At 43.2% G+C, this 22,407-nt stretch overlaps 1 protein-coding gene across 3 annotated transcripts in view; it reads right to left on the reverse strand.

Annotated features, from left to right (window-relative positions):
• KATNA1 (katanin catalytic subunit A1) overlaps positions 1-16,221 on the reverse strand; it is a 62,541-nt gene extending 46,320 nt beyond the window's left edge. Inside the window, exons 1-2 of one of the 3 annotated variants that reach the window (XM_054558290.2) lie at positions 16,084-16,221; positions 4,621-4,795 (exon numbers count right to left, since the gene is read on the reverse strand). In XM_054558290.2, coding sequence (XP_054414265.1) covers positions 4,621-4,782 — 162 coding nt within the window. In that variant the 5' untranslated portion in view covers positions 4,783-4,795; positions 16,084-16,221. Of the gene's footprint in view, positions 1-4,620; positions 4,796-15,646; positions 15,940-16,083 lie in introns of those variants that run through there. The other 2 variants (XM_063725051.1, XM_024248564.3) reach the window with 2 other exon arrangements.
• Between the last annotated feature and the right edge of the window lie 6,186 nt (positions 16,222-22,407).

Here is a 22,407-nt window from a genome sequence, read left to right on the forward strand (position 1 = left end):
GGCTAACTAAATCATACTACTAATTTATATTCTTATTTAAATTGCATAGCCGGGTGTGGTGGCACATGCATGTAATCCCAGCTACTCGGGAGGCTGAGGCAGGAGAATCGCTTGAATCTGGGAGGCGGAGGTTGCGGCGAGCCAGAGATCGCGCCATTGCACTCCAGCCTGGGCAACAAGAGTGAAACTCCGGTTCAAATAAATAAATAAATAAATAAATAAATAGCATAACAGGCCAGGCGTGGTGGCTCACACCTGTAATCTCAACACTTTGGGAGGCCAAGGAGGGCAGATCACCTGAGGTCAGGCGTTCAAGACCAGCCTGGCCAACATGTTGAAACCACACCTCTATTAAAAATACAAAAATTAGCTGGGTGTGGTGGCGGGCACCTGGAATCTCAGCTACTTGGGAGGCCGAGCCACGACAATCGCTTGAACCCAGGAGGTGGAGGCTGCAGTGAGCTGAGATCGTGCCATTGCACTCCTGCCTGGGCAACAGAGCAAGACTCCATCTCAAAAAAATAAAATAAAATAAAATAAAATAAATTGCATAACAAATTGAAAAGTTAGGCATAACTTTAAAGTTCTACAAGAATAATTAGCTGGGCATGGTGGTCCATGCCTGTAGTCCTGCCTACTTTAGAGGCTGAGGTGAGAGAATTGCTTGAGCCCAAGGGGGAAAAAAAAACCATCAAAGCACAACTTGTGAAAGTCTCATTTTTGTCAAACTTTTATTTTTATGTTTTAGAGACAAGGTTTCATTCTGTTGCCCAGGCTGTACTGCAGTGGCACGATCATAGCTCACCATAACCTCAAACTCCTGGGTTCAAGCCATCCTCCCACCTCAGCTTCTCAAAGTGCTGGGATTACAGGTGCGAGCCACCATGCCCAGCCCTACTTTGATAATTTTTATTCTGTTTAATTAACTTTTTAAATGCTGATTAATCCCAATTACCCTGATTTGATCATTAGATATTGTATACAGAAATCAAAATATAATGTGTATGCCCAAGATATGTACAACTATTATATATCAGTAAATAATTTCTAAAAAATCAATACAACACTGATCAGAATATACTAATTTTATGGCTAATGGGTCACAACCTACAGACTAAAAAAGGTCTCAATTCATACGCAACCAAGGTATTTTTTTAAAAGCAGTCTTTTTTTTTTTTCAAATATTTTTTAGAGACAGGGTCTCATTCTGTCATCCAGTATGGAATGCAGTAAAATGGCCCTAGTTTTGAGAGTAAGGCTCCACCTCAAAAAGAGAAAAGGAATCTTGACGCAATTTAAAAACACTAATCTTGGGCAACATAACAATACCCCATCTCTAAAAAAAAAAAAAATAAGCCAGGCATGTTGGTTTGTGCCTGTGGCCCCAACTACTCTGGAGGCTGGGTGGGAGGATTGCTTGAGCCTGGGAAGTTAAGGCTGCAGTGAGCCATAATTGCACCACCGTACTCCAGCCTGGGGAACAGACCGAGACCCTGCCTCGAAAAAACCCTCAAAAACCTATATATAGTTTTGATTCAACTGTATTATAGTAATGGGTCTTAACTCAGCCTAAAAACTATATATGGTGATGGTTGTACATTATATATGTATTTAATACCACTGAACTGTATACTCAAAAATGGCCAAGGCCGGGTGTAGTGGCTCACATCTGTAATCTCAGTACTTTGGGAGGCTGAGGCGGGCAGATCACCTGAGGTCAGGAGTTCCAGACCAGCCTGGCCAACATGGCAAAAACCCCATCTCTACTAAAAGTACAAAAAAATTAGCTGGGTGTGGTGGCACACACCTGTAATTCCAGCTACTCGGGAGGCTGAGGCAGGAGAATCACTTGACCCCAGGAGGCAGAGGTTGCAATGAGCTGAGATTGCGCCACTGCACTACAGCCTGGGCAACAGAGTGAGACTCCATCTCAAAACAAACAAACAAACAAAAAACAGTAAAGTGTTATGTATATTTTACCACAATAAGAAAACGGTAGGCCGGGCATGGTGGCTCATGCCTGTAATCCCAGCACTTTGGGAGGCCGAGGCAAGCAGATCACCTGAGGTCAGGAGTTCGAGACCAGCTGGCTACATGGTGAAACCCCGTCTCTACTAAAAATACAAAAATTAGCTGGGTGTGGTGGTGGGCTCCTGTAATCCCAGCTACTCGGGAGTCTGAGGCGGAAGAATTGCTTGAACCCAGGAGGTGGAGGTTGCAGTGAGCTGAGACCGCACCATTGCACTCCAGCCTGGGCAACAAGTGAGAAACTCCATCTCAAAAGAAAACAAACCAGAAAATGGTAAAAAAAAAAAAAAAAACAAACAAACAAAAAAAAAAAACTATATATATAATACTGAAATAAAATTTAAGATGATAATGTTTTGCTTTATAACTTAAACGATTTAATCTTAAGTACCTTTAAACAAAAGCTTAGACTTAAGTAAAAGTCTTTGGCCTAACAACAAAAGACCTAAAAAGTCCTTCACTGACAAACTTAAGACTCCTTATGAAATAAAATATTTTCTAGGCCGAGCATGGTGACTCATGCCTATAATCCTAGGACTTTGGGAGGCCGAGGCAAGAGGATCATTTGAGCCCAGGAGTTTAAGACCAGCCTGAACAACATAGTGAGATGCCACGTCTGTAAAAAATAAATAAATACAAGATAAATAAAATAAAATATTTGCCCCTTCTGGTAATTATACGGATATGGTAAAGGATATTGGAGGGACAGATATAGGAAAATAGATGAAGTTCAAAGAGATAGGCTGTTTCTCTCAAAAAAATTAAGGACAAATATTGAACAATATTTAAAAAGCAGCTCAGCAGAATCTGAGGTATAATATTCTATCTAGAAGACCACCTCAAAAAGACTATTACTTTCATTTTTTTTTTTTTTTTTTGAGACCGAGTCTTGCTCTGTTGCCAGGCTGGAGTGCAATGGCGCGATCTCGGCTCACTGCAACCTCCGCCTTCTGGTATCAAGTGATTCTACCACCTCAGCCTCCCAAGTAGCTGAGATTACAGATGCCCGACACTACACCCAGCTAATTTTTTTGTATTTTAGTAGAGATGGGGTTTCACCATGTTGGTCAGGCTGGTCTCGAACTCCTGACCTCAGGTGATCTGCCCACCTCAGCCTCCCAAAGTGCTGGGATTACAGGCGTGAGCCACCACGCCCCGCAAGACTTATTTTCTTAACGTTTTTTTCCTCTTGTGACATAGTTGAGCCTTGTTATAAATGCCACCCTCCACTGGACCTGTAAGTTCTACAATTTCCAATTTTAAATTTCTGTTAGTCCGCAGTGACTGAAGTTTCTCAATGGGATTCAACATAATCTGCTTCATAAAGTTCTATTATACAAGGAATATGAGGCCAGGCATGGTGGCTCACACCTGTAATCCCAGCACTTAGGGAGGCTGAGGTGGAAGGATCACTTTAGCCTAAGAGTTTGAGACCAGCCTGGGAAACATAGGGAGATCCCATCTCTACCAAAAAATTTAAAAATTAGCAGGTCACAGTGGGGCACACCTGTGGTTCCACCCACTCAGGAGGCTGAGGTGGGAGGATTGTTTGAGCCTGGGAGGTCAAGGCTGTAGAGACTGCACTCCCTCCTGGGCAAGAGAGCAAGACCCTCTCTCAAAAAGTTTTTTAAAAAATATGGTACCTGTGAGATTCACAAGCCATTTACAGTTTCGACAATGGCTTAATAAAGTCTACTCTATTTTTACGAAGTAAAAATCTCATCAAAAAATGTCAAAACCATTATTTTAAAAAACTCTTGGCTGGGCGTGGTGGCTCATGCCTGTAATCCCAGCACTTTGGGAGGTCAAGGTGGGCAGATCACCTGAGGTCAGGAGTTCGACACCAGCCTGGCCAACATGGTGAAACCCTGTCTCTACCAAAAATACAAAAATTAGCTGGGTGTGGAGGCAGGCGCCTATAATCCCAGCTACTCGGGAGGCTTGAACCTGGGAGGCGAAGGTTGCAGTAAGCAGAGATCGTGCCACTGCACTCCACCCTGGATGACAAGAGCAAAACTCTGTCTCGAGGAAAAAAAAAAAACCCTCTTATTAGATTCCAGCAATTAGAATTAAGTAGAACTCATAATACTGCTGATGGTGATAGTGGATTATTATTAATATAATAAAGTTTCAAGTAATATTATATAGAAATCTGTGTAATAACTCACATACTCATGTTTTGTTTTGTTTTTTATTTTTGAGACAAGGTCTAGCTCTGTTGTCCAGGCTGGAGTGTAGTGGTACAAGCATAGCTCACTGCAGCCTCAACTTCCCAGGCTCAAGTGACCCTCCCACCTCAACCTCCCTAGTAGCTAGGACTACAGGCACACACTACCACATCTGGCTAATTTTTTTATTTTTGTAGAGATGAAGTCTTGCTATGTTGTCTAGGCTGGACTTGAACTCCTGGCCTCAAGTGATCCTTCTGCTTTGGCTTCCCAAAGTGCTAGGATTACAGGAGTGAGCCACTGTGTACTGTGCTTGGTAGTCATACAGTCTTAACATGTAACTACATATAGCATTGACATCTGATCTAAATTTTCTCTTCCGAGTACTTAAGCCATTAAAACATACAGCAGCCATTATTCTCACCTGTTGCCATTTCTGCTGGAGGTATGTATCTTTGACTGAGTACAGATACTTGTTCATTTGGTCAAGAACTCCCTGATAATAGACCATCGCAGAGTCATAGTTTCCCAGCAATGCATATTCACGAGCCAATTTTACATTCTCACTAATCATAAGAAGACTCATGTTCAACTGTAAGCTAAAAAGAAGAAGAAGAAAAAAAACACTTTAAGCTTACATGTCTCTTAAAAATAAGTATAGTTATTAAAAAATACTTTCCAGGGCTCCCTCAAGAAACTCACAATCACACATACCACACTTCCCATCTCTGTATGTGTGCTCATGCTATTTCCATTCCTTCAAAGAAAGTTTTTTGTTTTTTTTTTTTGAGACAGAGTGCCACTCTGTGGCCCAGGCTGGAGCACAATGGCATGATCTTAGCTCACTGCAACCTCTGCCTCCCGGGTTCAAGCGATTCTTCCACCTCAGCCTCCCAAGTAGTTGAGATTACAGGCACCCACCATCATGCCTGGCTAATTTTTGTTGTATTTTTGTAGAGATGGGGTTTCACCATGTTGGCCCGGCTGGTCTCGAACTCCTGACCTCAGGTGATCTGCCCGCCTCGGCCTCCCAAAGTGCTGGGATTACAGGTATGAGCCACTGCGCCCGGCCTCAAAGAAATCTTTTATTTAGGAGGCTAAGGCAGGCAGCTCACTTCAGGCCAGGAGTTCAAGACCAGCCTAGCCAATATGGCGAAACCCTGTCTCTACTAAAATGTAAAAATTAGCCGGGCGTGGTGGCACATGCCTATAGTCCCAGCTACTTGGGAGGCTGAGACACAAGAATCGCTTGAACCAGGGTAGCAGAGGTTGCAGTAGGCCAAGATCGCGCCACTGTATTCCAGCCTGGGAGACGGAGCAAGATTCTGTTTTAAAAACAACAACAACAACAACAAAAAAAACAGGCCGGGCGCGGTGGCTCACGCCTGTAATCCCAGCACTTTGGGAGGCTGAGGTGGGTGGATCATGAGGTCGGGAGATCGAGACCATCCTGGCCAACATGGTGGAACTCAGTCTCTACTAAAAATACAAAAATCAGCTGGGCATGGTGGCACGTGCCTGTAATCCCAGCTACTCAGGAGGCTGAGGCAGGAGAATCACTTGAACCAGGGAGTCGGAGGTTGCAGTGAGCTGAGATCACACCACAGCACTCCAGCCTGGCAACAGCGTGAGACTCTGTCTCAAAAAATAAAAAATTAAAAAAAAATTTTTAATTTAAAACATTGTTTTAAAAAGGTTCCCACATTCAAATCCTCCCTATTGTCAAAGTCCAGCTCAGATGGCAGTTTTCCTAGTATGTCTACCCCTGAACTCCTCAGTTCAAAATAAACTCTGCCTCCTCTAAAGTCCCTTTGCACTTTACTGTGACTTTCATCCCAAGACACTTGTCTACTTCAAATTATAGTTTCTATATATGTCTTATCTCTAGTAGACTGTTATCTGACAGTAGGATTTGCATCTGAAAGGTATGAGACTATATGATCCTTGCATGACACACATCTTATTAAACATCTGAAGAATTAATAGTGAATATTAGATATATTTTTTGAAGCAGTGTGGATTAGCAGGAGGCGTATGTATTTTGAAGTTAGAAAAATCGTGGCTAGAATTGTCATTGTGCCACCTTAGTCAAGTCCCTTAACTTTTTTCTAAGCCTGTTTTAATATCTGTAGAACTGTCATAGCAACTACTTTCGAGAGTTATGCTATAAACAATAAATGGCTATTTAAAGTACTAAGCATACTACTTGACAAATAGTAGGTCTTCAATAAATGTTAAATGTATCTACCATGAAGCTTTCTATATATGAGAACCTAATCCAACCTTTGAACCTAGGAGTTCAAGACCAGCCTGGGCAACATGGCAAAACCCCATCTCTAAAAAAAAAAAAAATTAGCAGAGCATGGTGGTATGCGCCTGTAGTCCCAGCTACTCAAGAGGCTGAGGTGGAAGGATTAGCTGAGCCTGGGGAGGTCAAAGCTACAGTAAGCCGAGATAGTGCCACTGTACTCCAGCCTGGGCAACAGAGACAGAGTGAGACTGTATCTCAAGAAAACATTTTCTAAAAAATGCACTTAGTAGGATATGGATATATGGATGTGGATATAAAGCATTAGAAGCAGATGCCTGATAAATGTCAGCTTTGTTAATGTTCACAATGACTATTATTATTTTCTAACTGTAAATCACAAGGTGAAGTTCAAGGCTGGAAAGATTTATGTGCTTTTAGGGGGCAATAATTTGGATTAGGGATGTGGCTATGGGAATAAAAAGAAACAAACCAGAAATACTGCGGTGAAAGAACTGCTGAGATTACTTAGGAACTCACTGTGTGGAGAAAAAGTTGAAAATGAATGAAGTTTCAAGCCTAGAGGACTAAAAAGGTGAAGAAATCATGAAAGATTACAGTAAAGCTGAGAAGACATATAAGTATAAAGAAAAGAAGATTTTTTTTACTTCTTTTGTGTGTCAGTGGGGTATCTAGATAAGCGTATTTCATAGCTAGTTTTCCAGCTGCATCCTTTCCGATTGGCACTGGCCAATCTTTGCTCACTCTAGCCCTATCCCACCATCAGGCAGAAAAACAGCAGTGCCAGCCCAATACCAGACAGAGATAGTAGAGTATTTCAGGGCCAGCCTAGAACCTGGATAGAGTGAGGAGCTGATGAAAAAAGAGATGTCAACACAGCAGCTCTTAAGAGTGGTCTCAGCCAGGCACGGTGGCTCATGCCTGTAATCCCAGCACTTTGGGAGGCTGAGGCAGGAGGACTGCTTGAGCTTAGGAGTTCAAGACCAGCCTGGGCAACACGGCAAAACCCCATCTCTACAAAAAATATAAAAATTAGCAGAGCATGGTGGTGTGCACCTGTAGTCCCAGCTACTTGGGAGGCTGAGGTGGGAGGATTACCTGAGCCTGGGAAGGTCAAAGCTGCAGTAAAGCCGAGATAGTGCCACTGTACTCCAGCCTGGGCAACAGAGACAGAGTGAGACCATATCTCAAGAAAACATTAAAAAAAAAAAAAAAGCTCCAGGCCCAGATGATTTCTATAAGTATGGTGGTTTTTGTGGTTTTTCAGTTTTTTTTTTTTTTTTTTTTTTTTTTGAGACGGAGTCTCACTGTGTTGCCAGGCTGGAGTACAGTGGCGCAATCTCTGCTCACTGCAACCTCTGCCTCCCGGGTTCAAGCGATTCCCCTGCCTCAGCCTCCCGAGTGGCTAGGACTACAGCCATGCATCCACCACACTCGGCTAATTTTTTGTATTTTAGTAGAGATGGAGTTTCACCATGTTGGCCAGATTGGTCTCAATCTCCTGACCTCGTGATCCGCCCGCCTCGGCCTCCCAAAGTGCTGGGATTACAGGCGTGACTCATCACACCTGGCCTCAGGTTTGTATTTTTGTTGTTGTTGTTTTTGGTTTTTTTTTTGGGACAGAGTTTTGCTCTTGTTGCCCAGGCTGGAGTGTGATGGTGCAATCTCGGCTCACTGCAACCTCCACCTCTCAGGTTCAAGCGATTCTCCTGACTCAGGTTCCCGAGTAGCTGGGGTTACAGGCATGTGCCACAACGCCTGGCTAATTTTGTATTCTTAGTAGGGACAGGGTTTCTCCATGTTGGTCACGCTGGTCTCGAACTCCCGACCTCAGGTGATCTGCCCACCTCAGCCTCACAAAGTGCTGGGATTACAGGTGTGAGCCACCGCACCTGGTCTGGCCTCAGGGATTTTTTTTTTTTTTTTTTTTGAGACAGAGTCTCGCTCTGTCACTCAGGCTGGAGTGCAGTGGGGCGATCTCAGCTTAGTGCAAGCTCCGCCTCCCGGGTTGACGCCATTCTCCTGCCTCAGCCTCCCGAGTAGCTGGGACTACAGGCGCGTGCCACCACGCCCAGATAATTTTTTGTATTTTTTAGTAGAGATGGGGTTTCACCATGTTAGCCAGGATGGTCTCAATCTCTTGACCTCATGATCCACCTGCCTCGGCCTCCCAAAGTGCTGGGATTACAGGCGTGAGCCACTGCGCCCAGCCGGCCTTGGGGTTTTTTTTAACCAAACTTCTAAACAGAAATAATTCCAACCACATAAAAGTTGATCCAGAAAACAAGAGAAAAGCTGAGCAATTCTTTTTTATGAGGCTGAAATCATCTCAATGAACCGAATAAGAACACAAGACCCATTTCACTTATGAACATGGAAATCCTAATATTAGTTTACCTACAATGCATCAACACACACACCGCATGATCAAGAAGGGTTTATCCCAGAAATGCATGGATGACTTAAGATCAGAAAATCTATCATTGTAATTCCTCACACTAACGGACAAAAGTACCTCACAAGAAAATGAGGAAACAGCATAAAGGATAATTCACAGAAAGGAAACCCAAACGGCTAACAAGCACAGACAGGAGTGACCAATAAATACAAACTGAAGCCATGAGAAACCTCTTTTTATTTTTTTATTTTTTTTTATTGTTTTGGAGACAGAGTCTCACTCTGTTGCCCAGGCTGGAGTGCAGTGGCGTGATCTCGGCTCACTGTAACCTCTGCCTCCCAGGTTCAAGCAATTCTCCTGCCTCAGCCTCCCGAGTAGCTAGGACTACAGGCGCTCGCCACCACACCCAGCTAATTTTTGTATTTTTAGTAGAGATGGGGTTTCACCACGTTGGCCAGGATGGTCTCAATCTCTTGACCTTGTGATCCGCCTGCCTGGGCCTCCCAAAGTGCTGGGATTACGGCGTGAGCCTACGTGCCCGGCCGAGAGACCTCTTTTATTTACCAGACTCAAAAGTGCAATGATACTAAGTATTGGCAAGGATTTGGGAAAAAGGAAACCTTTACATCAATTTGCAGGTATAAACTGGCATAGTCATTTTGGAGTGCAATCTGCCAGTACTTGGGGAAATTATGTATGCATGTATATGTATATGTATATATACACACACATATACACACATATATGTATATATATACACCCTGTGACCCAGCAATCCCACTCTTGTGTAAATCTTCCAGAGAAAGTCCCACACAGATCCATAAAGGAATTTGGTTTTGGACATTAATGACAGAAATCTTTGAGAAATCAAGTAGAGTCAATCTATTTATTCCCTGCTAGGGGAAATACGGTGGATACAGACCACAGGGTACCATGTAGCAGATGGAAGCAATGAATAAAATTTACATACAGCAACATGGATGGATCATCAAAATACAGGGTTGGCTGAAAAGGTCTCAGACATAGAACAAGATCTAAATCCCAATGTCATTTTATAAATTAAAAATACATATGCTATATAAAATACTCATTTTTAAAGGATGCATACATATCCAAGAAAGTACCTTAAATATATTAGAGAGTCTATGGAAGGTGAGGAGGAAAATATGTGAGTGGAGAAATTGCTTATGACACATAGGAGAGAAACAAAAAATAAATAAAACAAAAGAAGGGCCTTATATCCATGGATAATCATAGGGAGCCTCTAAGATGGCACTCAATGACCTTTGCCTCTTGGTATCCATACCCTTATATAATTACTACCCCTTGAATGTGTGCTTGTAACAAATAACATAATACCATTTCTGAGATTAGACTATGACTTGCATCTTGCTTCTTGCTGTCTCTTGCTGGCCCCACTCAAACGGAATACCAGCTCCACGCAGTGAGCTGCCTGGGCAGAGGCTCACACGGCAAAGAGCTGAGGCAGGATCCAGGCCAACAACCAGTGAGGAACTGAGGCCCTCAGTCCACCAGCCCCTGAGGAACTGAATTCTGCCAACAACCATGTGAGTGAGATCAGAAGTGACTCTTTCCTCACTAGAGCCTTGAGATGACTACAGGCCTGGCCAATACCTGATCACAGCTCTGAGAAACACCCTGAATCTAAGGCATCCAGCTAAGTCATGCCCAAATTCCTGACCCAGTGAAACAGTCAGAGAGATAATAAATGTCTGTTGTTTTAAGTCACCAAGTTTTGGGATAATCTGTTATGAAGCAATATAGCTATGAACTAAGGTCTATGAGTAACTCAAGACTGGGCATCCGAGCTCCAAAAGAAAGGAATAAAATCCTATCACCTAAATCTTGCCTCCCTGGATTCATGACCACTGATCATATTCTATCTTAATAAAAGCCTAAAGGCCAAGGACCATATCTCTCTGTTATTTACTGATATATCTCTAGCACCTAGAACCATGTCCTCAAATGTAGATCTCAATCAATCTTCGAATGACTGAATACTGCCTAGTTGTTGTCCTTTTTTTTTTTTTGAGACAGGGTCTCACTCTGTAGCCCAGGCTGGAGTGCAGTGGTGCCATCACGGCTCACTGCAGCCTTAATCTTCTGGGCTCAACGGATCCTAAGTAGCTGGGACCACAGATGTGTACCACCACACCCAGCTAATTTTTTTTTTTTTTTGGTATGTTTTGTAGAGATGGGGATTTCACCATGTTGCCCAGGCTGGTCTTGAACTCCTGGGCTCAAGTGATCAGCCCACCTTAGCCTCCCAAAGTGCTAGGATTACAGGCATAAGCCACCATGCCTGGCCAGGTTTTTGTTGTAACTACCAAGAGTTCGTAACCTTGTCCAGTTCCTGACCCTCAGCATGGTCACATTCCTTGATCCTCAGCTCATCCCTTCCAAGCTGGGATTACAGCTTGATTCTTGTGTGATTACTTCTGCCCTGAAGCCATCCATGCCCTACAGAGACACCTAGCCTGGGCAACGGTGTTAGAAAAGCATAACTGGGGCCCGCTGCTAAAAGTATACAGTTGTTCTAGATGAGCTTGGATGTCAAAAGCCTTTCATGTCTTTTCCCTCTCTCCCTCTTTTCCTTAATAGTCTCCCTGGAGATCTTTCTTCCCATTTTTCCACTAAAAAAATCTAAAATAGTCAGGCATGGTGGTTCACGCCTGTAATCCTAGTACTTTGGGGTGCCAAGGTGGGAGGATCGCTTGAGCCCAGGAGTTCAAGACCAGCCTGGCCAACACAGTGAAACCCTGTCTCTACAAAAAATACAAAAAATTAGCTGGGCATGATAAGGCATGCTTGTAGTCCCAGCTAACAGGAGGTTGAGGTGGGAGGATCATCCGAGCCCAGGAGGTCAAAGCTGCAATGAGCTGTGATCATGCCACTGCACTCCAGCCTGGGTAAGAGAGTAAGGCTCTGTACCAAAAAAATAAATAAATAAAATAAAATAAAATAAAATAAAAATAAACTTAAATTAAGTTGTTACTTATATATAGGTAGTCCTCGTTTTTTTCTTGAGGGCCATGATTCAACGGCCCAAAACTCATACAAGTCCCTCCAAGCCTTCTTTAAAGGTTCCATGTTTTGAACTCTTTCTAGTCAGATAAAATTATTTAGAAGCCAATGAATTGATATTTTCTAACAAACATGAATGTAAAGTCTAATCCAAGGCCACATTAACAAATGACTTGAAAAATCCCTGATTATCAAAGAAACAATGTGTTTGCAGAAAATAGTATTAAAGCACTCTTAGTTCACTAAATGTTAGCCGAAAATAATTTTCCCCATTCCCTTATTACTCTCTAAGCCTAAAACATCCTTCTCAAATGAATGTCACAACTGTAAATTTATGAAATTATCCCAATTTTCAACAATATATCTTTATCATTGCTAAAATTCCACTGCAGGAAGACTAGAAACTGGCTCTATTAAGCACAATATCTGGCAATATTTGAAGAATTGAATCCATTTGAAATAAAAAGCTGGCTGGGCGCAGTGGCTCACGCCTGTAATCCCAGCACTTTGGGAGGCCGAGGCAGGCGGATCACGAGGTCAGGAGGTCGAGACCATCCTGGCTAACACTGTGAAACCCCGTCTCCACTAAAAATACAAAAAATTAGCCGGGTGTGGTGGCGGGCACCTGTAGTCCCAGCTACTCGGGATGCTGAGGCAGGAGAATGGCGTGAACCAGGAGGTGGAGCTTGCAGTGAGCCAAACTCGCACCACTGCACTCCAGCCTGGGCGACAGAGCAAGACTCCGTCTCAAAAAACAAAAAAACAAAAAAAAAGAAAGAAAAAAAAGCTGACTGACACAGCTTAAGCACTATGAACTATAAACACAATCTATTGGTTCAACATTAATAGAACACTTATAAAGATGAGATTGCCCCAAAATTCAGGCTCTTGGTTACACAGATTATTAGAGAGAAGGATAACCATATGCTATGCCTGCTTTATTCACAGCAAGTTTTTCCTTTACATTATTCTAACAGAACCACGCTTTTGCTTACATGCCTTGAGAATTTATGAGTTAGCGAATGACTAAATTAACTTATTTAAAGTGAGCAAGATGCAATGTGAAATTTTAACTCAAGTGACAGAATCAAATTTTTTAAAATACTGAAATCGCAATTTTACAGCAAATTTTCTAGCAATATAGTATGTGATGCAGTGCTGTGTCTCCACAGAGAAAGTTTTTTGTTTTTTTTTTCTCCTCTAGGATTAGGAAAAAGAAGTGATCACAGAGAATGAAAAAGAACAGGCAAAATATCAAAATATCTGAGTTCTAAGATTCTTATTCTCTCTCTAAACAACAAATACAGGGCCCTGCCTATTTCACACCTAAAGAGGATACCTTACCCATTTAATTTTTAAAGGACTCAGGCTGGGCTCCACTTATTTGCAGTTTTTTAACATAACATGCATGGGTCATTCATTCAAGAAATATTAAAGGAACATCAACTAAGTTGCAAGGAATTGCACTGAAGACAAAAATAAGACAGAATTAGACCTTGAAATCCTTGAAGTTTAATAGAAGAGATATCACCTTATTTATTCTAGGTGGGTTTTTTTTCTTTGCTTAGTAAGAGAAGACAAACATAGAATATTATTAAACACAGACTAAAAAATCAGCAGCAATGCTGGAAGCCGGAAAATGTTTTTAAAATACCTATCTGTAAAATTTACTTCCTAAAACAAAAAGATCACGAAACCCAATCATGCATCTTCCTGAAGGCATTTCAGTAAAGCAAGTGTATATGACTTCAAAAGTGGCCGTACATTGGTAAGCAATTTTCAGAATGTTCATCTCTGGGATATGAAAGAAACCACACGCTAATTTACAGTCAGCCACTGATTATTATGAATAAGCACAATAAATGAATGACCCATGACCAATTACAGCATGGCATACATTTTTCTTACCTTTATATAACCATCATATGATAAATACTTAAGCACAAGAAAGTTACCACTATTTTTTAAAAACACCAAAAAGCAACCTGTTCAGAAAAAAAGTACATATAAAGTCCACTCTATTTATACAGTAAACTTTCAGTTTACCCTAAACAAACAAATCAGAGTATAATTATTAAAATGTAATTTAAAAGTCATATTCAAGCCCTAATGATAAACGCCACAAACAAAAGCTATTTAGCATGTTATCAACACTGACCATATTTATGTGATAATACTATCTTTTTTAAACAGTCAAGTGAGTAAAAAAACCCAAACTATTGTTAACAGAAATTCAACAATGTTGTTAATAGAGTGAATTCAACAAGATTCTCTAGTCCTCAATATTTGTCAGCATCTTGATACCAGTTTCAAAATGAGGTGGAGAATCCCTTGTGGACTACATAGCATGCCTATTACCTCTAAAAATGTAAACGCTTCTTGAATAACCAACGCTATAAAGAAGCTTTATATAGCTTTTCATAGTCAAGGAATGTGGAAAGTTGATCAGTACTGCGTGTTTTTTTTTTTTAAAGGTATTTACAGGCCACAAGTTGTTAATGTTAATACAAAACAAAGTTTTGCTCCTATTTCTTGGTATAAGAACAAAAACCGGCCGGGTGCAGTGGCTCACGCCTGTAATCCCAACACTTTGGGAGGCCGAGGCGGGCGGATCACAATGTCAGGAAATCGAGACCAGCCTGGCCAACATGGTGAAACCCCATCTCTACTAAATTAAAAAAAATTTGCCGGGCGTGGTGGAGTGGGGGAATCGCTTGAACCCGGGAGGCAGAGGTTGCAGTGAGCCGAGATCGCGCCACTGCACTTCAGCCTGGCGACAGAGCAAGACTCCGTCTCAAAAAAAAAAAAAAAAAAAAAAAAAAAAAAAAAAAAAAGAACAAAACCCAGCTCTTTTGGAAAAGAAAATAGGGCTTTATACTGAGACATTTAAGCCCGTAAAAACATTTCAAGAATCTGTCTTAATATCTACTAAGGTGACTATCACTGTGACTACGTGACAAAGATCTACTGCACCCATTCTAAAACATCGGGAATATTTTCAGCAATAACTAAAGGTCTAATTTCAAAGAGGAAGATGTAAATTAGTGCTTTCAAGAGAAAAGAGCATCACTGTGCTGTTGGAAGTTAGTAACTAATATAAAAGCGGCCCTTCGCGGTTATAACAGGAAACTATTTTTGATTAAATAAGAGATTATCCACTGTAAGGCACTTCAGGATCTACGTTGATCTCTAACTTTGTCATCACATTTGTATGAAACAACTGTTTCGAGGGAAAACTTTTCTAAAAGGTACCAACTCTAAACCAAAAGGCCCACAGGCCTTCCAGAGGAAGCCGTGCTCTAGAATAAATAAGAAATAACATCTCCAACAACATCACTCGCACCTAACAAATTTTAAGAAAAGAAGTTGCCTCCCAATGTCATGGCCATTGGGGTTTTTACCTCTGAGGGTTTCGGGGTCGGGGGCGTGAACGGGTTGGGGAGAGAACCAGTCGAAAAAGCGAAGGACTAAAAACTCTCGCTAACGACACAGATCAAAAAATGGGATCGACAGGAGCCCCCGGAAAGTCCCCCGCCGGGCAGGATTCCTCAGGTAGGGGGACTGTCACCTAAGCCAAGTTATCGGGGACAACAGCAAGGACCTAAGATCTCAGCTCAGGCACAGGCAGGCTCACGGAGGGTTGGGCGGCGGGTTCTCGCTGCGGGCCCCCCGAGTCCCTCACCAGCCCGGCCCTGGAAAATCGGGGGTCCCCAGAGCACCGCCAGATTGAAAACTCACCTGCGGCGGCCCAAGCTCCTCGGGAAACCGCCCAACGCCAGGCACAGGGGATTAGCCGAGTGGAGGTCCCGGCAGCGAGGAAGGCGGGCCTGACCCAGTCCAGCCCACCTTGCTCTCCGCTCACGGCCCCAGTACTGCCCAGTTCAATCGTCAACACCACCTGCCGGCGCGGCTCCTGCTCGCTAAGAATTTGAAGACAAACCCGCCAGGGTCACTTCCGGTGCCGGGGACTACCTCAGCGACTCCAGCGCACGCGGGGCGACGCCCCGGGAGCGAGGTCGCTGGGCGGGAGCGGCGGAAGAGGGTGTGGCCGGGCGCGGGGGCGCGCGTGCGCAGTCTGGCGCCGCCGCCTCCCAGCGGACGCGGCGGAGACCAGAGATAGTATAGACCTTGGTCAAATAGGTGGTATTGTAGTACTACCTCGCGCGCCTCTGTACCTTGTTCAGGTGCTTGCTCACTTTCCCTCCCATTTGATTTTCACCACACACACACACACCGAGGTCAGGTGTCTATTTTAGAGGTGAATGTCCAGGATCAAGCAATTCGTTTATGACAAATCCTGTTTTAGAACCTAGTATTCAGAATTCCCCAGCTGGGCTCCGTGTCATGACATAACAATAGGGAGGAGGTAAACAAAGATTCTCGGACACACTGCTAGTGGGATTTTATTTTCTTGATTTGTTTATCACCGTTTTAATACGACGAGACAAGGAAAATGATATTTAATGACTTACAGATATGTACTGCACAGGGCTTCCTCCAGTCTCAATCTCCACCCTCTGCCATCACTTGAGGCAGAATAGGGCACTTATCACACATTCCTTTAAAAACGCAAGGTAATTGAGTTTCTAACATGAAAGCATCCCGACTGGGCACAGTGGCTCATCCCTGTAATCCCAGCACTTTGGGAGGCTGAGGCGGGAGAATAGCTTGAGCCGAGAGTTCAAGACCAGCCTGGGCAACATAGTGAGACCCCCGTCTTTGCAAAAAGTACAAAAATTGGCTGGACATGGTGGTGCACGCCTGTAGTCCCAACTACTCAGGAGGCTGACACAAGAGGATCACTTGAGCCCTGGAGTTGGAGGCTGCAGTGGGCCATGATGGCACCATTGCACTCCAGTCTGGGAGACAAAGTGAGGCCCTATCTCTACAAAGATAAAAGCATCCCAGTCATCTAACATAGACATGTAAAAGCAATTCAGGGGAAATACATCCATTCAGTCAACAAATGTTTCCTCAGCAACTACTATGTGTGAGACAGCGTTGGCACTGGATATACAGCGGTCACAAAATAGAATGTTACGTGGGGCTTAAAGTCTTGTAACATTCTCAACTGAGTGGAAAATAATGGTTTCACTGTAGTAAATATGAATTCTATTGTAATAGGGAACAGAAACTATATTTAGTATATATTTTTGGAATCAAAACCAATTCAGGGAGGTACAGATTAATTACCCTAATTCAACCTTCATCCTTTATGTGAGTTCAAAGCTATGCTAATTTATAAAGCCAATTTACAGTTTAAAAACTAGTCAAAGGCCACAAAATAAATACATATTGTATGATTCCATTTATAAGAAATTCTAGGCCAGGCATGGTGGCTCACACCTGTAATCCCAGCACTTTGGGAGGCCGAGACGGGTGGGTCACTTGAGGTCAGGCGTTTGAGACCAGCCTGGCCAACATGGTGAAACCCCGTCTCTACTAAAAATACAAATATTAGCTGGGCCTGGTGGCACACACCTGTAATCTCAGCTACTTGGGTGGCTGAGGCACAAGAATCGCTTGAACCCAGGAGGCAGAGGCTGCAGTGAGCCAAGATCACGCCATTGTACTCCAGCCTGGGTGACAGAGCAAGACTCTGTCTCAAAAAAAAAAAAAAAAAAAAAAAAGAAATTCTAGAACAGGTAAAACTAATCTATAGTAATAGCTGATCAGTGGTTGGCTGCCTGAGGCTGTATTCAGGAAGAGGGGGAGAAGAAATAGATTGCTCAAAGTCCCCAGGAAATGTTTAAGGTGATGGGAAGGAAATGTTCTGTTAGGGTAGTGCTTACACAGGTGTATACATTTATTAAAATTCATCAACAGTATATAAACTGGGCACATTCGTGTACATACGCCTATTATATATGAAGATTTTTTGGGTTTTTGTTGTTGTTTTGAGACAGAGTGTAGCTCTGTCGCCCAAGCTGGAGTGTAGTGGCGCGATCTCGGCTCACTGCAACCTCCACCTCCCAGGTTGAAGCCTCACCCCCCCGAGTAGCTGGGATTACAGGTGCCCGCCACCATGCCCAGCTAATTTTTGTATTTTTAGTAGAGACGGGGTTTCACTGTGTTGGCCAGTCTGGTCTCAAACTCCTGACCTCATGATCTGCCCGCCTCAGCCTCCCAAAGTGCTGGGATTACAAGTGTGAGCCACCGCTCCTGGCTGAAGATTTTTTTTAGGTGGAAAGACAAACCTCCAGAGAGTGGCTTATATTCACTACTTCCATTTCTTTACTAGCTGTACTAGTCAAGCAGGAGTGGGTTACGCTGTAGCAACCTCTAAGTCACAGAGGCTTCAACAACAGCATTTTTTTCTTATGTACTCTTTATGTTCATAGCTTGAGTGGATGCAGGCAGTGGGACCCTTGGCAGTGAAAAAAAGAAAGGAAGACAAAGTGCACAGCCTCTGCCTGGATGTGAAACTTGCCACTCTGCCTACATTTTTTTGGCCAGAGCAAGTCACTCGTCAAGCCTGACTTCAAAGAAATGCGGTTGTTCATCTCTGCATTGTGCCTTGAAGAAGCAGAATATTTGTGTACCACTCTCATGACTAGGAGTCATTTCTTCTTTTACAGTGTGGCTTCTACAACCACCACCCTTCTAAAATGATTGTATCCAAACTGTGACTCAGAAAACCTGAGATTATATTTTCCTGGTGAATGGTCAGATTAATTGGGCAGAATCACAGGACACACAAAAAGAAGTTAGGGGAAAAGACGTAGAAAGATAGGTGCCAGCTAAAGAGTTTAAACTTTATTCAGTAGACAAAAGGGGACCCATTGAAAGGTTTCAAATGAAGACATAAGTTATATAGCAAATAGGAGGATTAATTTGACAGCTAAACGTAGGAAGTTTTGGAGAGGAGAGAGAATAGATTGGGGGACTGTTGCAAGAGGTACTGTGACCCCTGGAATTACACAGAAGGGGAATGGCCATGAAGACCTTCTTCACATTATATATTTGTTTCTCTTGCCCCAGTGAGTAAACTTAATGAAGTCAGATACTTTGTCCATTTGAGTAGAGCAATGTCTGGCATATTGTAGGTGTTAATTAGATATTTGTAGAATAAATAAAATAAAATAATTTCAAAGAATTTGAGGGCCAAGTGTGGTGGCTCACGCCTGTAATCCCAGCACTTTGGGAAGCCAAGGCAGGCAGATCACCTGAGGTCAGGAGTTTGAGACCAGCCTGGCCAAAATGTCGAAACCCCATCTCTACTAAAAACACATAAATTAGTGGGTAGGGTGGTGGGTGCCTGTAGTCCCAGCTACTCGGGAGGCTGAGGCAGGAGAAGCACTTGAACCCAGAAGTGGAGGTTGCCGTGAGCAGAGATTGCACCACTGCACTCCGGCCTGGGCAACAGAGCGAGACTCTGTCTCAAAAAATAAATACATAAAAGAATTTGAGACACTTTTTACATTTCATGAGAGGAATTGGAAAGGACTTTCAGGACCAGTTTATTAACTTCACTCACGTGGTTGATGCATCTGGCATTCCTCTTCTATACTTCAAACATTTGAGCCATCTCCTGGGATACAGTATGTATAAGGCTAGAAAATCTAACCATAAGTAAGATTTACTGAATTTTTAGATTATGTCACACCATAGCTGCAGTAACAGACTGGGACAGATTCACCAGTGTTCTTCACTAACCTTATACACATTCTTCCTAAACAACAGCTTCCATCACTGATCTGCTAATACCAGGCTGTTGAACGCTACCAAGAAAATCACATCTCTGTGAAGATTGATGCGCCATAATTTCATGTCTTTCTAACCCAGCTGAAACATTTTTCTGCCTGTCTCACTTCAGTTATGTCTCACTCTTCCCATTAGTTCAGACTTTTATTTTTTGAAACAGGGTCTTGCTCTGTCCCCCAGGCTGGAGTGCAGTGGCAGGATCTCGGCTCACCACAGCCTTGACCCACAAGGCTCAAGCCACCCTCCTGTCTCAGCCTCCTGAGTAGCTAGAACTACGGGCACATGCCACCAAGCCCAGATAATTTTTAATTTTTTTGTAGAGACAAGGTCTCACCATGTTGCCCAGGCTGGTCTCGAACTCCTGGGTTCAGATGATCTTCCCGCTGCAGCCTCCCAAAGTGCTGGGATTACAGATGTGAGCCAGTGCACCCAACCTATTTCAGACTTTTACCCCAGAAAGGCAGCTACCCAGCCCTTTCTGCCCTTTCAGTGAATTACTATGCCTCCAACCTCAAAGAAATAGAAGCTATCAGAAATTCTCTCAACTTGGGCCAGGCACGGTGGTTCGGGCCTGTAATCTCAGCACTTTGGGAGGCCGAGGTGGGTGGATCACCTGAGGTCAGGAGTTCAAGACCAGGCTGTCCAACATGGTGAAACCCCATCTCTACTAAAAATACAAAAATTAGCTGGGCATGGTGGCATGTGCCTATAATCCCAGCTACTTGGGAGGCTGAGGCAGGAGAATTGCTTGAACCCAGGAGGCAGAGCTTTCAGTGAACTGAGATCACACCACTGCACTCCAGCCTGGGCAACATAGCAAGACCCTGTCTCAAAAAATAATAATTAAAAAAAAAAAAAAAGAAATTCTCTCAGCTTGCTCACTGTGGCAGAGACTGGATGCCAAATACCCATTCTCATAACAGAACCTGGTTTGATAAAATCAGACCACCTGGAATAAGGACTATTTCCCAGACACTCTTGCTGCTAGATGCGACCATGGATCTAACTTCTGGTAGTGAAAGTGTTGTGTAGAACTTTTAGGAAGGCATCTTTAAAAGGAGAAGCCATAGAAATCTCCCTCCACCCCTCCCCCTGGTCTTTTCACCAGGTGAGAACAAGGAAAAGAAGGCTGGGCACAGTGGCTCACGTCTGTAATCCCAACACTTTGGAAGGCTGAGGTGGGTGGATTGCTTGAGCCCAGGAGTTTGAGACCTGCCTGGGCAATATGGTAAAACCTCATTTCTACTAAAAACACAAAAATTAGCTGGACGTGGTGGCGGGCACCTGTAATCCCAGCTACTCTAGAGGCTGAGGCACAAGAATTGCTTGAATCTGGGAGGCGGAGGTTGCAGTGAGCCATCGTGCCACTGCACTCCAGCCTGGGAGACAGTAAGACTCAATATTAAAAAAACCTGAAAAACAAAGAAACAAACAAACAAAAAAAACCACACACACACCCAAGGTGTAGAGAACATAAGCAGCCAACTACTAACCAGAGCAAACTTTAGGTTGACAAGGACAGCAGAATTGAATAGATGAAGTGTGGGCTGACTTTGTGGAGCTGCCATACCAGAAGTGGACTGCCAACTTCAGACATTATATGTCTAAGGTATGGCTGTTTTGGGTTTTATGTGCAGCGGAGCTTAACCTAAATTAATACTCTTACTCTCCAACTTACAAACTTCTTTACCTCACATCTGCCTTTTGGTTTTTGCCTCATGTCCCAATGAATGTGTATCTTCCTTTGTCTAAATCCAGTTCTTCCACTTGGACTTAAAGTTTTGAGTTGTTTTGTTTTTTAATTCCATTTTATGTTATATATTTGGATAGGCAATGCATTCACATGATGCAAAATCAAATGATATAGAGGGTCATATAGTGAGAAGTATTTCTACAATTCTTGTCACCCTACAAATCCAGTTTACCATTCCCAGAGGCAATCGAGGATACCAAATTCAGGGCTGGGCATGGTGGCTCACGCCTGTAATCCCAGCACTTTGGGAGGCCCAGGCAGGTGGATCACCTAAGGTCAGGAGTTTGATACCAGCCTGGCCAACACGGTGAAACCTCGTCTCTACTAAAAAATATAAAAATTAGCCAGGGGTGGTGGCGGACACCTGTAATCCCAGATACTTGGGAGGCTGAGGCAGGAGAATCACTTGAACCCAGGAGGTGGAGGTTGCAGTGAGCCAACATCATGCCATTGCACTCCAGTCTGGGCAACAAAGTGAGACTCTGTCTCAAAAAAAAAAAAAAAAAAAGGATACCAAATTCATTCATTACCTTTCAGAGATATTATTTCAGTATGCACTCAATTGGAAGAAATGGTGGCTGAACATAAAAAAGAATGAGTTAATGTCCTTTGCAGGGACATGGATGAAGCTGGAAGCCATCATTCTTAGCAAACTAACACAGGAACAGAAAACCAAACACCGCATGTTCTCACTCACAAGTAGGAATTGAATAATGAGAACACAGGGGCACAGGGAGGGGAACATCACACACCGGGGCCTGTCAGGGGGTGGAGGGCTAGGGAAGGGATAGCATTAGGAGAAATACCTAATGTAGACGACGAGTTGATGGGTGCAGCAAACTACCATGGTACATGTATACCTATGTAACAAACCTGCATGTTCTGCACATGTATCCCAGAACTTAAGTATAATAAAAAAAGATGGAAAAAAAAAAAAAGAAATGGTGGCTAAAAAAAATCTTGCATTAATGAAAACCATTGCTCCACAGATTTAAGAAGCTCAACAAACCCCAAGCACAAGAAAAATAAACACTTGACACCA

Source organism: Pongo abelii, chromosome 5 (genome assembly GCF_028885655.2).
Source record: "Pongo abelii isolate AG06213 chromosome 5, NHGRI_mPonAbe1-v2.0_pri, whole genome shotgun sequence".
Lineage (NCBI taxonomy): Eukaryota > Metazoa > Chordata > Mammalia > Primates > Hominidae > Pongo > Pongo abelii.